General features: G+C 40.7%; 1 protein-coding gene across 8 annotated transcripts in view; it reads left to right on the top strand.

Moving 5' to 3' along the window:
* The window catches only part of LOC306715139 (uncharacterized protein), a 72597-nt gene extending 57852 nt beyond the window's left edge, over positions 1–14745 (top strand). For 7 of the 8 annotated variants that reach the window (XM_079185384.1, XM_079185385.1, XM_079185388.1 and 4 more), the window contains 5 exons: positions 4530–4703; positions 7669–7842; positions 10644–10817; positions 12489–12662; positions 13989–14745. In XM_079185384.1, coding sequence (XP_079041510.1) covers positions 4530–4703; positions 7669–7842; positions 10644–10817; positions 12489–12662; positions 13989–13998 — 706 coding nt within the window. In that variant the 3' untranslated portion in view covers positions 13999–14745. The remainder of the gene's footprint in view (positions 1–4529; positions 4704–7668; positions 7843–10643; positions 10818–12488; positions 12663–13988) is intronic. The other variant, XM_079185386.1, reaches the window with a different exon arrangement.
* Positions 14746–17969: the final 3224 nt, after the last annotated feature.

Genomic DNA, 17969 nt, shown 5'->3' with positions numbered 1-17969 from the left:
ATTGTACTGATTGTCCAACAAAACCCTTTGCCTTTACTTTGTGTGTATTCCCAGCATTCATACAGCACATTTGTTGCAGGAAGTTCCTCTCCAGATCCCTTTAGCTTCACCCAATATGCCAGAGCTAGTTTTGATCTTCTTAAGCATAATGGCAGTTCGTCAGCTTCCACCAGCAGTGCGTTGTTTGGGGTAGATTTAATTGCACCCATGCTAAGTCTTAGAGCTGAATTCTATCTAATTGTTCTAATGTACTTTTGGCAGCTGCTCTATACACCATACATCCATAATCTATACATGCTCGTATAATGGCCCTATAGATATCCATTAGTGACCGTTTATCTGCTCTCCATTCATGTCCAGCAACTGCTCTCATAACATTGAGCACCTTTTTACATATAGTTTCAATCTGCTTAATATAAGTTCTCCACAAACATTTTTCATCAAACCATAAGCCTAAATATTTAAACTCTGTCACCCTCTCCATACTTTGTCCATATAATTTAAGATGAGTATTGTATATATTTCTCTTTCTGGTAAATAGCACGTAGCAAGACTTAGCAACAGACATCTTAAACCCCCAGTCATACGACCTCTTCTCAACATTAAATATAACCTTTTGAATACTACTGATCACATGTCTAATATTTCTTCCCCTTTTCCATATTGCTCCATCATCAGCAGAGCAAGGAGCCAATATCTCTGTCAATGTCCATAAAGATGTCATTTATCATAATATTAAATAATATAGGACTAATAACACTACCTTGAGGGATCCCATTTACAATAGTGAATTCTTCTGACACGGCATCTCCAACTTTTACCTTGAATGATCGACTGGACAAGAAATCCATTATCCAGTTATACATCCTTCCACCAATACCCATTTTATATATTTTAATCAATAGGCCCTCTCTCCACATGGAGTCATATGCTTTCTTTATATCAAAATACACTATAGCCATACTATAGCCTTCATACTTATTGCTTTCTCTGCCTCGTTGCTAACTTTTATTAATGCATCTAGTGTCGATCTACCTTTACGAAAACCATTCTGCGATTTATTTAGCAAGCCCCTTTGTTCTATCAAATAAGTTAATCTGTGCGTGATTATCTTTTCCATCCACTTGAACAAGTGAGATGTCAGTGCTATTGGTCTGTAATTGCCAGCATTAGCTATAGGTCTTTACCAGGTTTACCAAAAGGTAGAATCAAAGCACTCTTCCAGCTGCTTGGCATTACACCTTTCCTCCAAATCATATTAAACAATTTAAGAATAATTTCCAAGGCTTCTTCTGGTAATTGTCTAAACATAGCGTAGCATAGTTGGTCTTGACCTGGAGCAGTATACCCACTTCCCTCCAACGCTGTTTTCAGCTCCTGTATTGAGAACTCCAAATCAAGAGGTGTTCCTTCATTGACCTTTTTCCTTTTAACTTCTGTATGTGCTGCTAAAATGTTGTCTTTTCTCTGTCTGTGCATCTCATGTAAATGACTTCCGCTATGAACATTTGCAAATTTCTTCCCCAATAACGCAGCTTTCTCCTCATTTGTAATTGCCCGATATTCTCCTATCAAAACTGGGATTTTAACTGATTTTCTTTTCCCACTCATCTTTTTGATCATCGCACAAACATCACGTACCTCTATTTCTCTTCCAATAGCTGAACAGAATTGCCTCCATGCATTCCCCTTGGATGTCTTAATAACCTTCCGTACTATCGCTCTCTTTCTTTAATAATCGGTCAGATTATCATGAGTCAAAAGGCTTCTTACCTTTCTGAAGGCACGATTTCTTTCTTTAATGGCATTTTTACATTCATCATTCCACCATGGAACCATTTTCTTTTTCCCATTCACCTTACTCTTTGGAATGTATATTGATGCAGCACCAATAATCATAGCGGTCACTACTCTCGAACAGCTGTCCACATCACCCTCAATCGACATTTCTTCACATGACTTCATACAACATTCTTTAAATTTTCCCCAGTTAGCTTTAGGCAAACACCATCTTTCTACTATATTACCCTTCTGATTCAATATACTACAATTTAAAGAACACCATATAGGATAGGGATCACTCCCTATGTTAGATTCATTCATTGTATTCCATTCACACAAATGACTCATATTTCCTGAGACTAAGGTAAGATTCTTAAAATTCTTCCACTACCCCTCCATTGGTATCAGTGACCTCACTTCCCCATAATGTATTATGAGCATTCTTTTGAGCAAATTTCTTTTTCCAATATTTCGTGAAACATTTGCAAAGATAGCTTTTTACAAGGATTATAAAAGTTCACTAATTTGATATCTCCCCTGAGACTATATACTTCTATCATAATACATTCATACTGTTCTGGAACATTAATCTTTCTATATGCTAAGGTATCCTTAATAAATGTTACACACCCTGCACCTTGTTTTCCAATTCTATCACATCTGACAGAGCTGTATCCTGAAATGACAAAGTCCAATTGTGGTTTTAACAAAGATTCTTGAATGCAAATTACATCTGGTGTAACTTTCAGATCAGCTACAACCTTCTTGAATTCTTGCCCATTTACAATTAGACTTCTGGCATTCCATTGTAGGATATGCAACACCATTAGGAGGCCTGAGCCTGTCCATCATAGTTGGGAGGGTTCAACATTTTATGAATCAGATCAGCCTTAACTTCTTTAATCCCCAGTATCTCTATGGCTGCCTCTACAATTGTCTTTATTCTATCACTTTTTCTCTTTTGTTGAATTGCCAAATTCATAGTTTTGCAGATGAAGGCCACAAAACAGATTTGATCTACAATTAACGTGTCCTCATTTATCTCTTTTATGCATGGATTTAACTCTGACTCTGATTTAGGAAAGGTCCACAAGAGGTTGTCTATTCCCAGATTCTCTTATATCATTCAGGAGGGTTTCCCTGGATGTAACTTTATCCTTTTCCTTCACTTTTTTTGCTGCTTCCGCATAAGACACTTGGTGGAGTATTTTATATTTCTGCACTTCCTTTGCTTGCATTTGAACTGGACATCCTCCAAAAGCAGCGCTGTGTTCACCACCACAGTTACATTTAATTTTTTCATTTTGACCACATTTCCCATACTCATGCTCACCTCCACATCTTGCATATCTCTGCTTGCCCTTACATTGCCCTGCAGTGTGTCCCATTCTTTGACATTTGAAGCATCTTAAAGGAGCTGGAATAAATTCTTTTACATCATAGCTTATATATCCTATTTTTATTTTCCGAGGCAAGATCTTTTCAAATTCAAGCAGCACTGACAGGCTATCAGTTTTCATTCCATTTCGATTTATTTTAAGTCTCAAAGCTTTCACCACTTTTCCTCCTTTCACTTCATGTATTATCTTATCTATGGACACTGACAATGGCACATCCTGTATAACACCTCTCAGCTTTGAAACGCTCCCTGGAATATGACTGTTGATCCTTTCTCCATTCAAAGTTTCAGCTGTGAGGATCTCCTCTCTTTGCCTTTGATCTGTAGCAAAGATCAAAAGTCGCCTGTTGCTTAAAAACGTGGCAAACTTAATCTGTCCTATTTCCTTCTGTATTGCCTTTGTCAGTTTTAACGGGTGACAATGGGCCCCTTCATTCTTAAACGCAATCTCAACTTTCCATTCAGTTGTGTCATCCTCCTTCCTCACACTTGATCTATTAGCCTTCACTTTTTTACTCTCCTCGCCAGAATCAATTCCGGAGCGGCCTGAACTGCCGCTCCCTTTTCTCTTATTTCCGGTAGCTTCTTGCCATGCCATGTTATCACTCTCGCCATCTGAACTATCACCCATGATATCTGCATTCACGGTACAGTCTGTTCGTAATCCACAAATTATCCAACAAACTGTCTTTCTCTGGTCTCGTCGCACACCGATGACGCCGGTTTCTGTCAGGTTTTCGGCCACCAGAGCTCCAGTCTGCTACTGCTGAAGAGGAATGAGGGATAATTAGCAACCGGTTACAGCTGTGCCAATTAACCCGGGCACTGTTCCCCTGAACCACTCCCACAGATCTCTTCCCTGCAGCTGAGCACAGACCACGCCCACTACACAACTACAAAGAGACACAAAAAGACTACAAAGAGACAATAAAAGACACAAAGAGACACAAAAAGACTTGAATTTACTATACTTGATAAAAATACTTTATATACTATACTTGAGACTCAATGTTCATCATTAACAAATAGTTTAATTGAATCACACTTAAAGAACCAAACCTTTTTAGAATTTTTAGGAAAATAACTGCTAACTGACTTTTTCAGAGCATTTGGTATTTTTCAATATATTTTATTAATATTAATATTTTATTTTCTGATCCACTCTGAAGAATCTGGATCAATACTGATCAATGATTTTAAATGTCTTTACAGTGACGGGATTTTCACACAATGTCTGTTTACAAAAGAAGATGAAACCAAAATGAAAGCCACTCATGTTTATGATGAAAATAATGATTCATTGTGTATCGATATAAGAAACTCTGTGTGTTGTTTTGTGTGTTTGTAGTCTGTTAGGCTGTGAGATCACAGAGGAAAGCTGTTCTTCTCTGGACTCAGCTCTGAAGTCAAACCCCTCCCATCTGAGAGTACTGAATCTGAATAGAAACAACCTGAAGGATTCAGGAGTGAAGCTGCTGAGTGGTTTTCTGGAGAGTCCACATTGTAGACTGGAGACTCTGAGGTGGGTTCACTGTCTGCTGCTAGTGCAGCACCTTCATGTTTCATCAATAACTCTATTTGATTTATCTACGTATAGATCCATAAAGTGATACATTTTCTGGTAATATGTTCCACTTCACATCAGCTGCCTCGTTGTCTGCATGTCATCCTCTACAATCATGAAATGTACAACTTGTCTGGCTTCATCCTGCTGTTGGATGGATTACTGAACAGGCCTACCGGGCACAGGCCCAAAGTGTCAGGGGCGCCGCTGACCTTCACCTACGAAATGTCACTCAAAAAGACACAAACAGACTACTGTGGTAGTGGGCGTGGTCTGTGCTTGGCTGCAGGGGAGAGATCTGTGGGAGTGGTTCAGGCACCAGTGTAGCCAACTCCTTGCTACTCGCGGGTCCTCAACACACCATACCATCTTCAGCAGCTAAGGTTTACTCAAACTTATTTTATTTACAAACTTAATTAAACAAAACTTCACACTGCCGTGCACTCTCTCCTGCCGCCCAGCTCCTCGGAGCCAGTGTGCATCAATCAGTCTGACTCTCGTGGGCTGGTGTTCCTCTTCCTCTCTGTGTCTCACTGGCCACCAGAGCTCCAGTCTGCTACTGCTGTAGAGGAATGAGGGATAATTAGCAATCGGTTACAGCTGTGCCAATTAACCCGGGCACTGTTCCCCTGAACCACTCCCACAGATCTCTTCCTGCAGCTGAGCACAGACCACGCCCACTACACAACTACAAAGAGACACAAAAAGACCACAAAGAGACAAAAAGTTACTTGAATATACGATACTATACTTGATAAATATACTTTGTATACTATACTTGATAAATATACTATGTATACCAGTGTTCACCAACCTTTTTAAGCCCAAGATCCCTGACCTCTGCCTTATTGGTAACAGGCAAGATCTATCTATTGAGGATTTGAGAGAAACAGACTGTACTTACAACTTGAGGCTTTTTATTTGGCCTAATTGTAATTGAATGAAATCAAACACTTTGGTCCAGCTTTCAAATTGATGTGACCAAGAACACACTAAATTACTTAATTTCAGTGCAACATAAAAAGGAAATAATTTGTTAACCGCACACAATATGAACAAGAAAAAACACATTTGCAATGAGCAGGCTGGATGAACTACCAATATTGACTGTTGTATTTATCAACTGAAGTTACAACACAACAGTCAGTGCAACTAATGTAAGTGCAGTTCAGCTCTGTGTCCCATCACAATGCAGAAGTCATGTGACTCAAGTCAGTGTGATGGCTGTGACTGAACACTGTCTGTGAGTGCCTTGTAGTTCAGCTCATAAGCACAGACAGACAGTCTGAGGCAGTCTGTGAGGTGTCTGTCAGTAAGCCGGATCCTGTACTTTGATTTGGTGATTTTCAACTGTGAAAATGCCATTTCACAGAGGTAAGTTGATCCAAAGTAGGCACTCACTTTTAGTGCGCATGCGCTGAGGAGAGGAAACTTATCTCTGCTGACAAGTCCCCAAAAGTCACTGTCCCTTGACCTGGCTTTCAGCAATGTCATTTTGCATATCAACCATCTCCATGTCCACTCCACCTGGCAAAGCAAATGCTTTCTGGAATTTGGCTGCAACCTCCTCTGTATCAATGGGCAGGAATAGGATTCAGTCTTTCCCTAGGTTTACAGCTTTGGGGGGGGGGGGGGGGGCTGCTCGCAGGGGAGCGTCTGTGGCATCTTCACCACATCCGCTGGTGGGAGTGTGCGCGCACGTGTCTGTGTGTGTGTGTGCGCGGATCGGGGCGGAACTGCAGAGAGCAGAAGAATTGTAAACGCGCGACCATGTAGAGACAGACATGACATGACATGCCGTCGTGTAAATAAATGTAACAAAATTAACTCGAGCTTTTAGGGGGGGGGGGGGGGCATTGGGGGCCTCAAAGTATAAAATAAATACACTCAATTATAAATCATATTTTTTGTCATTTTCATGATACACGTGATATGTTGCAGCAAAGTGTTGTCCCATTCCTATTTACACCATCTCAAGCCCTCACAGCCTCTCACACTCAACCACTTACCAGGTGACGTCAGTAAGTCCTTGAGGATTCAGGGTTTGAGGGTTTAGGGGGGACATTGGGATTTGGCCCTACATTCTGCAACAGTATCTGCACCGGTGAAGTTAGGTCTCAGTTTACTCGACCGGTGCTCGCTTTGACATGATTTTCATCAGTCTGAAGTTGCTTTCGCGTTGCCTGTGGAGTCTGTCGATTGTACACGCGTCTCTTCAGTTGCATGCCCTTATAAGGTACTGGCGGGGCGTTTCTGTATGCAAATCCAGGTGCATGAGAATGCGCATTCAATTTAAGAATCCTCATTCGGGGGAGCACAGCTGAGAACACTTCGGCTGTGTAAGAACCCATTTTCAGGCGTTCATGAATCAGGCGGAGATTTTGTCTTCCAAAGTCCGTAAGAAAACATTTCAGAAGACACTTCAGTAAATGTTCGAGAAAGAGGCCCAATGTGTTTCTGAATTCATTTTAATTTTATTTTGGAGAGCGACAGGGAAAGTCTCCGAGATCGATCGGTCGTTCGCGATCGACGGGTTGGCGACCACTGATGTATACTATACTTGAGACTCAATGTTCCTCATTTTAAAAAAAGAGTTTAATTGAACCAAACCTTTTTTTATCTTTAGGAAAATAACTGCTAAAGACATTTTTTTTAAACATTTCTGATGCTGACTTTTTCAGAGCATTTGGTATTTTTCAATATATTTTATTAATAATAATATTTTATTTTCTGATCCGCTCTGAAGAATCTGGATCAATTCTGATCAATGATTTTAAATGTCTTTACAGTGACAGGATTTTCACAAAATGTCTGTTTACAAAAGAAGATGAAACCAAAATGAAAGCCACTCATGTTTATGATGAAAATAATGATTCATTGTGTATCGATATAAGAAACTGTGTGTTGTTTTGTGTGTTTGCAGTCTGTCATGGTGTGAGATCACAAAGGAAGGCTGTTCTTCTCTGGGCTCAGCTCTGAAGTCAAACCCCTCCCATCTGAGAGAACTGGATCTGAGTAGAAACAACCTGAAGGATTCAGGAGTGAAGCTGCTGAGAGGTTTTCTGAAGAGTCCACATTGTAGACTGAAGACTCTGAGGTGGGTTCACTGTTTGCTGCCAGTGCAGCACCTTCATGTTTCATCAATAACTCTATTTGATTTATCTACGTATAGATCCATAAAGTGATACATTTTCTGGTAAGTTTTAGGAAAATAACTTAAAGTTGTTTTTAAATAAAAACATTTCTGATATTAACTTTTTTTCAAAACATTTAGCTTTTTAAAAAAAACAAAATTTCTGATCCGCTCTGAAGAATCTGGATCAATACTCAATACATTTTGTAACAGATGTCTCAAAGTTCTATAAAGCATCATCCATTTCACATCTTTCATCAACCTGCATACCTGCAAACTCATAAGAGGTGAAAAAGATGACGAGCCCGAAACCCTGTCGGGGGGGGGGGGGCATGAATTTCATTTTAAATATGAGCTTTAACATGTCACATTCTGTAATCTGAGAATAAAATTAAGTGATACGACAATATTTACTTTAAGCTAAATAATAATTTATTATTCAGTGATTAATCAGTATTTCAGTATTTCAGCTCTCGTTGAACAGCTGGCTAGTTTTTTTCAATCAATATTATTATTATTAACCTTTATTTAGACAAAATCCTGTCTAAAAGTTTTAGTCAAACAAAAACAAAGACAGCAAGAGTAGCGAGAACCATCGCCTGTACAAATAAAGTGATTAGTTTTCATTGAACCCTGTTACTGTATGGCTTCATATTAACTTCTACTGTTACTATAGAGCTGTTAGGATTGTGGCCAATCTTCTATTTGCGATTAATATGCATTCAATCCAGTTATATTATTTAAATTAAAATGATAATCTACTCTGGCTGTGGTCATCACAGTGAACAGTGTCTGCAGTGTGATGAGAGGGCATGTGAGCCCTTGTTGCTGTACTTTATCTCCTTGGAGCAGAGGCTACATTTAGCATACCCTGCCTTATCAATGTATTTAAAATACTGTGACAGCAGGAAGCTGTACTCACATCTGTTTAGACCTCCACCTTTATCCAGGCCCAGCTCCACCTTTATCCAGGCCCAGCTCCACCTTTATCCAGACCCAGCTCCACCTTTATCCAGGCCCAGCTCCTTCACATCTCAGCCCTGCGTCAAGCTGCGCTACACAAACAGCCTCCTCTTCCTGAAGCTCTTTGACCTCATCATCTCATCAGTATCTGGGCCTCATCATCGTGGTCATAAAAGTTATGACCACCACGAAATCATCCTCATTCTACTTTGAGTTAAAACAAACAACCTGCAACCAGATCCGCCGGTGTTCCGGTTTAACGTTAACGAATGACCGCGTGAACTGAACCGGAACTTGGGGGGGCTTCATGTTTCATCACGTTACGTTGTTTCCTCCTAAATCACGATAATGATGAACGTTAACAGTCCACAGAGTTCTGCATGCAGTGGACGTTAATTTAACTCAGCAAGTCTGAACTGTAACGGAACATAACGTAACTTAAACTTTAACGGAGAGAAAGACGCTGTAGACATCTTAACGCTGATTGGCCAAGACTCGACACATCACATCAAAGATGTTTTATTGTGAAGATCATGACATCACCTTTTCTCCTCATCTCACTCCAATCTGAGAAACGCTGGCTGGCCGGTTGACCCCCCCCCCCCCCCCAAAAAAAAACCTCTACGGATCTACACAATTCACGTGGATGATATATTTTGATTCAAAACGGCGAATTTCGCCCGAAAAGCGACAAGTTTGCAGGTCTGAAACTGTTGTGCTCCAGGTTCATTTGAACATTTGCTTTGTGATCAGTTTGTCCTGAAAGTTCATATTATATTTGAAACAAGTCATGAATTCTCCTGACTTAAGCTGCTTTTACACGTCTGCTACCACGCTGCAGGAAACCCTTGTGAAGTTGAGTTACACATTTAAAAGCTGAACACATCTGATTGATGATGAACAGATTGTTTCTCTTCATCATTTCTTCTTGATGCAGATTGAGTTACTGCAGTTTATCAGAGGTCAGCTGTTCTTCTCTGCTCTCAGCTCTGAAGTCTGAAGTGATCTACTGCATACAAGTTCATGGTGGTGTTAACAACATGTTACTGTGGGATAACAATGTCTACTAGTGTCTCTGCTAATATGTGTTTGGAAATAATGGTGTAAACTGAATGGTGAACTGGCCACTATCCTGCTCGGGATCAAAGTGTTGGATGTCTTGTCCAACCAACATGAACATCCTTTGGCCCACCTGCTTTCAGGGAACCAGGATGGTTTAAGTCGTGCTTTTAGTTTGTTAGAGCGATCTACTACACTGGAACAACTTGTAGCCCACCTTCTCAATTTTATTGTAGTTCAGGGTCTTCACATCATACCCCTGTTGCATGGGAGGTGAATTGGAGAGGGTCTACAATCGACACATTTAAGAGAATGACTGTGACTAAGGTGCAGAGAGGCCTGGTTAGCTGATGATACAGCTATACTGTCCTGTGAGTTCAAACTCCCATGCATTCATATGTAGCCCTGTTTAGCCCTTACTTTCTACGTTGACATACGTTACTTTAACACAGTGGTTCTCAAACTGTGGGGCGCGCCCCTCTAGTGGGGCGCAGCGGTATTGCAGGTGGGGCGCGAGGGGAAATGCATAATTTTTTTATTTCAAGAACTTTGTCGCTTTTCGGCGAAATTCGCCGTTTTGACACAATAATAGTACCCTGGATTAGATAGTCAGTGTGATAGGACCATAATGTTGGCGCGCTTGTTGGAGCTCATTTGAATCTCAAGGAAAAGTTGTGTTCAGTTATTATTATTCATTGTGTATCGATATAAGAAACTCTGTGTGTTGTTTTGTGTGTTTGTAGTCTGTCACTCTGTGAGATCACAAAGGGAGGCTGTTCTTCTCTGGGCTCAGCTCTGAAGTCAAACCCCTCCCATCTGAGAAAACTAAATCTGAGTGGAAACAACCTGAAGGATTCAGGAGTGAAGCTGCTGAGTGGTTTTCTGGAGAGTCCACATTGTCGACTGGAGACTCTGAGGTGGGTTCACTGTCTGCTACTAGTGCAGCACCTTCATGTTTCATCAATAACTCTTTTTGATTTATCTATGTATAGATCCATAAAGTGATACATTTTCTGGTAATATGTTCCACTTCACATCAGCTGCCTCGTTGTCTGCATGTCATCCTCTACAATCATGAAATGTACAACTTGTCTGGCTTCATCCTGCTGTTGGATGGATTACTGAACAGGCCTACTGGGCACAGGACCAGGGGCCCAAAGTGTCAGGGGCCCCCCTGAACTTTACCTACGAAATGTCACTCAAAGAGACACAACAAGATTACTCTTGTGTTTTTTTTCCTCGTTGATGAGCTGCTTCTTTGACTTTAGCTAACAGCTGGCTCAGTAACTGTTCTCTATCTGACTCGAGGTGAGACACCACAGGATCTCACTGTTAGGAACTCAGTAACGAACACCCACAGAACACAAGAGAGATTGGATTTTCTTCAATTCACACAGATTTATTTGCATCACAAAGTATACAAGTAAACCGAGCTGTCCGGAGTCAACTAACTCCACAATAGCACTGTTTATTATTTATACCTCTATTCTACCCTAAGTCTCCCCCCTGTGGAGATGTCCTCCTCCTCTGAACTCTCACCTAGACAAGTTACACTGTGTACCTCAGACAAGTCATAACAGAGGGTTCTTTGATTAACCACCGTCTCCTTCCCAACTCGTCTTCTTCTGATTTTGCTTCTGGCCGCCCGTCACATCTTCCATATTTCTCTCCTTTAAACCATTCAAACGTTACACAGTAGAACCCACACAAGAACAACCAACCACAGAGCAAAACATTTTAAACGCATTAAACTTTGAGCTGGCTTTCTGGGAGAAAAACTCTGTAAATCCACTTAAATCCATTCGCAACATATGGACCCTGTCCCTCTCTCTTTTGAAAGTAAAATAGAGATAATGTGTGCATTTATGACGAGATGGTCCTCCTTTTACTTTTCAGCGAATCATTTCGACGCTCGGTCTGTTGCGCAACTCTTTTGGAGTTTTAGTGGCGAAAAAGTATGTCAATCACCTGACTGACCGACCCACTGCATTCTAAACTCATTTCCACATTCTAAGACGTGTCACATGTGTAAATCAACCAATCATAGGCAAAATTCTGAAAATTCTGAATTTTGGCTTGACCTGGTGTGAACTCTGTGTACTCCAACCTCTATCAACTTGGCCTGCTTCACTTTATCAAAGTAAAACCTTTTTGTGGAGACTTCTGACATGTTGTGCTATGATTGTGGAGAGCTTTAGGCTTACTGCTGCATTATTTCAAAGACAAAAGTGATTTTTTTTCCAGGCGAACCTGAACATTTTCAATTTGAGCTGTGTGCCATCTTCATTCAGCATTAACCAGTAACATATACAATGATATTTACACATCTCAACAAATCTCACAAGTGTTAGTGTTATTAAACCATCACAATTATTCAAATAGACCTTGTAGTTAGAGAGGCTTATGGGTTAAACGTTGTGCTTTTAGTTTGTTTGAGCAATCTACTACACTGGAATAACTTATTTCACTGTAATAATGATTTTTAGATTTCTTTACAGTGACATGATTTTCACAAAATGTCTGTTTACAAAAGAAGATGAAACCAAATCGATATAAGAAACTCTGTGTGTTGTTTTGTGTGTTTGCAGTCTGTCACACTGTCAGATCACAGAGGAAGGCTGTTCTTCTCTGGGCTCAGCTCTGAAGTCAAACCCCTCCCATCTGACAGAAATGGATCTGAGTTTAAACAACCTGGAGGATTCAGGAGAGAAGCTGCTGAGTGGTTTTCTGGAGAGTCCACATTGTCGACTGGAGACTCTGGGGTCAGTAAAGGGTTGGAGTCAGTCCATGCTGGTTTCAGCAGTATTGTACCAAACACAGATCCACAGGCTTCAGGATTGGACGAGAGAGAGAGAGAGAGAGAGAGAGAGAGGTCAGATAATCAGATGAATCAGAAGCTTGTTGTGATTGTGTTTGAGTCGATGTGTTGTTGTTCACGTCTACAGGAAGTGAAGCTTGTTAACAGCTGATGGCATCATCACATGTTTAGAGACAGTGGTCCTCATTCATCAAACTATTGATCAGTTCATCTTTGTCACAGCTCTGAGATCAGTCTGACTGAAGCCTGCACATCACTGGCTCTCACTTCATAGAACCAGCATACATGTAGCCAATCATCAATCATGGCTGAAATAACCACTAGTGCTGCTTTGTACAAGTTGAGGAAGTCCCAGATATGTGAAACCAAACTCCATCACGTCTGGTTCATAACATCATCTGGAGGCTGTATTCACTGTATCTATCCAGACACTCGTCGGCTGGTTTACTACAGCTGTATGAACCCAAAATAAACAGATTCAGCTGTGATTTAAGTTCAACAAACATTCAAAGGATGCTGAAATAACTATATAATGATGTTGATTTATAAAAAGTCTGAATTCATGCTTTGTCAGGTCTGTCCACAAGATGACAAGCTAACAACTGTTAAAATGGTTGTTTTCGGATTTGAGTTTGGATCAATAAATGCTAGGCTATGCTAACATTGTAGCTGCTCCATCATCTAGGTGTAAATAGGTCAGCGTGGTTATTGTTTGAACACAGACGGATACGATATGTTTATCCTCCATTTGTGATTCAACAACGTCAGGACGTCAGTGATGAAGGAGGAGAATCTCAACGCTGAAAGGCTTTAACGACACAGCCTCACGTTTATTTCTTACTCCATTGGAAATATTTAAATTTGCATCGCGTCTGTCGCCTCATTGGCTCAAATTTACGTCTATTAGCGACTTTGCATTTACTTTGTATGTAATCGCGTTGCGTGAAAAGTCTGCTTGGCAATTGTTGTGAACGCAGCATAACAGGGTTAAATCCATCTTTACAGTGAGCAGTGAACACCTCTCTGGGTCTGCAGTCATGATGCGTTCAGGACTGTCAGCACTTTATTTCAGTGAAACCTGCAGAGTCAACAGACTGGAGGCCCAAAGTGTGTGCAGGTGTGTGAGCTTGGAGCTCAGTGTAGGTTAACATGAGAGCTGAGAGGAAGCTGCTCTTTCTACTGGATGTGCTGTCACTGACTGACGGCTGATGAAGGGAGTCTCTGTAAACACTGATTCATCTCTTCTCTTGTCTTCTTCTTCTCTCATCAGGTGGGAGTGATCTCTGTCAGCTGAGTCCTGATGATCCAGAGAGCATCCAGAGACTGGCGACTGCTCCACCACCTCCACCTGGATTTTATTTAGTGTACCAAACACCAGAAGACATTTAAAAGACTAAAGTCTGTCACATTCTCACATATAAATACGTTGGGCCTCATATAACTACAGATTTACTCTTATTTAGGGCCCGACGACCTTTTGAAATTCTACTGATTATTTTTGTTAGGGTTCATATTTGTTGTCTGCCGCTTCAGCTCAAACTCCCGTGAGCTGGAATGAGGTAGAAAAATTAAACTTGGAACAATAACTGGAAATGATGTTCATGTGCTTCTCAAGACATATGACTCCGATCGGCCACATGGTGGCGCTGTAATTAACGTCCCAAAATGCGATTTCTGAAAAGCCACGCCCCTCACAACAGAAGTCCCATCGACTGGAAATTTGATTTGTTTCATGATAATGTTCAACCACATTTGTAAAACTATTGTTAAAACGCTCAATAGGGGGCACCACCAGTAGTCATGATTTGCATGTTCCTTTTCAGGTAGAAACAGGAGGAGACTACAAACAATCAGGGCTTTTGGTGTTTATTCAGATGTTTCTAGCGAGTCTTTTTGACGAGGATTATTTGGTGATTTGAAACTTTGCCTTTTCTTTTCTTTTCTTTTTATATTCTTTTTTTTGTAACTTTGAATCTTCTTTTTTTTGTAAAAACCAAATAAAACTGGTTTGTATTTTGTACATTCCAACCAAAGTCCAGTGTTGCTGGTCTCTGAGGGTGTCTGCGTAGTCTCCATGAGGTCAGAGAGCTCTTCTCCTGGGAGAGCATTAGAAGAGCATTTTAGGACCCAGGTTTCTCCACTGGTCATTTGCTGATTTGGAAAGAGAGATGTGTGGGTAGGAATCATCAACCAGGAACACACGCTGTTGTGCGGGGGTCGATCTCACTGAAACAGCACTTCTCTCTGTGGACCAAAACAGTAGAACACTGGAGAGGATCATTCAGCCACTGATAAAAGATATTTTCATAATCAGAGTCAGGGCCATGGGACACGTGTGTGGTGCAATGTACGTGTACTGGAGACATAAAGTTCACATGTGTGAGCATTTGGACTGTACTGTGTCATTGACAAATTGTTAGTTGGATTGTGAACAACTTTAGGGGCCAATGCCTAGGCTCAACATAATATCTCTCCCTAGCAGATTTACAGGACAACATTGCGAGGACCAAAATGCATGTTTAGTTCTAATGAGTAGAGCTATGTCATCATGACGAACACGTGTCATAAGGACAGTAAATCTTAGTCCTGAAGCTCCCAGAGAATAAACATAGTGACCTCTAAGTTTTGGATTTGGAACATCCTTTTCTGTAACTACTGAGTGAGTTGCTCCTGAGTCAACAAGAAAAGTGATTGCCTTTCCACCAATCACAAGAGTGGTTTCAGATGGCAACAGTCCATCTAGGAAGCACTGTTTGAGGTGGCACTCCCAGTTGCATGCTGCATCTCCTCTGTTTGCAGGCTCCTGAAAGCCGCTGTGCTCGTTGAAGACAACATGGAGTCTGGTGGAGTAGTCTGCCATGACTGTGGTCGGACCTTGCTGTGCTGCTGGACCGGGTGGTGGGGGCACTTTTTTTATCTGATTTATGCTAAATGATCCTCCTAGAGGAAAACCCACATTCATTAACCCCTTCATTCAGATAGTGACAACTCACTTCACCATACTTGTTACAAACTACATTGGGCCCATCAGGCGAAGGTTCCTAGTCTTTAACGCACTAATTATTTAAACACAGTCGTCACTGTGAGTCTTTAGATTTGTTTATGGCACAATCAAGTCAAAGCCTTTACTCTAGACCTGGGGTCTCAAACTCAAGGCCCGAATACGGCCCGCCACGTCATTTTATGTGGCCCGCGAATCCGCCAGCAAAAAAAAATTACAAATTAAAAGTTAGACGTGATAATAAAAATATCCCCATAGTTGAAATTAGGATATAGAAAGTCGAAGTTATGAGATAGAAAGTCATAAGGATGAGATACTTAAACACACAGTCATAGAAACAGCTCTTTGGCTGGTTACTCTACATTTGACATAGAATGTATTGTGAGTACATTGAAGACAACTTTAAACGTGGCTTTACAACACATGAAATACTTCACGTGGGATTGTGCAAACGCACCCTCGAAAGGATTTTAAGCTTTGAACAAAGTTATTGTAATAACTTGTTTTTGATATTTGTCTTTGCTATTTTCTTTCAAAGTTTGATAGAGTAATGTGGGTTTCTTAACCCTAAATTAAAAGGACTTAAGTTATAATAACAGAAATGTGCTTAAATATATTTTTACATTTATATAACTGCATGTACAATATTTTTACACTTGAATGAACAATAATCAAATGCAGAGACAGTTATTTACCAATATGTTAGGAGTAGTTCCATTTACACAGTCTTACATTTACAACCGGCCCTTTGAGGGCGACCGTGATGCTGATGTGGCCCAGAGTGAAAATGAGTTTGAGACCCCTGCTCTAGACACATTTATCCTTGCGGCTCTTTGTCTCTTCGGTCGAAGGACTTCAGTGTTTAACGTCTACCTGTAAGATATTCAACCTTTAAGGTATTCAACGTGACTGTCAAACACTCACCCTTGTTTTCAATATTTGATGTCACCGTATGTTCTCTGCTGTCACAAGTATAAAACTTGATCAACTATCAAATATTCACCTTTTTTTTCCCGTCCTCCTTTACCCAGCAATATTTTGAATCCCCTTACAAGGAAGTATTCTATATTACGATACTCTTTGACTTTTCATGAACAACAGCATTTTATGAAATGAGGTCAATAAATATCCACAAAGGCCTGTTAATGCAAATATTATTATGAATATTGACAAAGATTTTCCATCTCCTAATTCAGTACAATTTGGAATCCCAATTTGACTTTCAATAAATGGTCTTTCAGGGTCAATTTTCCAAATTTCAGTACCTCATCGAATGTTTAGAAGTCTGTCTGGACTCAATCAGGTCCTTCAGGATCCCAGTGAAGACAATCAGGAGCCGCCACGGATCGGTCCTCTCTTTATTTAGTTTGGAGGTCGAGGCAGAAGGAGCCTCCTTCTGGAGGGCCAGTTCACCAACCGCTGTTGGCTCCCGACGATCTTTCAAGGGATTCTGTTCATGACGCCAAGTTTGTGGTGGAAAAACTATTGAATAATACAGAGTGAGTCCTATAACACTGAAATAAGGAACATTGAGAAAAGAAGTTTGTCTTTGGAGTATTTATTCTCTGCGCAGAGAAGGCTCCATCGTGCAGTGTGGTCTGCAGGAGGATGAGCAGAGAGTGGCCCGTCTGTATAGCTAATAAAGGACCTGAGCACAGGGTGTGAGGCAGGATGAGTTCACACTAAAACATCTGGTCAACAGTTTCTAACTGCCCATTGACACCACCATTCAGCCCCTTCCTCTTATCTAACCTGAGACTTGTCACACTTAGACATCTGTCTTTATTAACCTTGTGTATAACTGGGAGTGCTCAAACCTTGTTATCTCCGGAAACAAAGAGGTTTCAAACCCCCAAACGGGCTGACAATAGAATCATATGTCCACCGTGTGTATCAGAGCTTAATGTCATGTCTTTAATGACACTGCTCCAGGATCAGATCCAACATCCAGAGTGTCTCCAGTGTCTCATGTGAGCTGGACTTTGTATTTGAAACAGCAGCACTGAGTTTGATCCGAGTCCTTCAGTTTGATGCTCTGTTGGTGATAACATGAGATGTTCACATGTTTCTACTTCTTCATCGTCATGTGATCTTCTGCTTATTTGACGGGTTCACACTGATTGTTTTGACTGTAAACGTTTATAAGCTGCTGCTCAGAAATGTTACAACTTGTAGGTTATAAATCATTATAGAAGAATGTGATTGATGAACATGTTTCACCAAATCTTCATTCAAAATAACACTTTTATT

The sequence above is a fragment of the Pholis gunnellus genome, assembly GCF_910591455.1.
Source record: "Pholis gunnellus genome assembly, chromosome: 24".
Lineage (NCBI taxonomy): Eukaryota > Metazoa > Chordata > Actinopteri > Perciformes > Pholidae > Pholis > Pholis gunnellus.
Note: the sequence above shows the minus strand (reverse complement) of the source record. Positions and strands in the feature narration are given on the sequence as shown.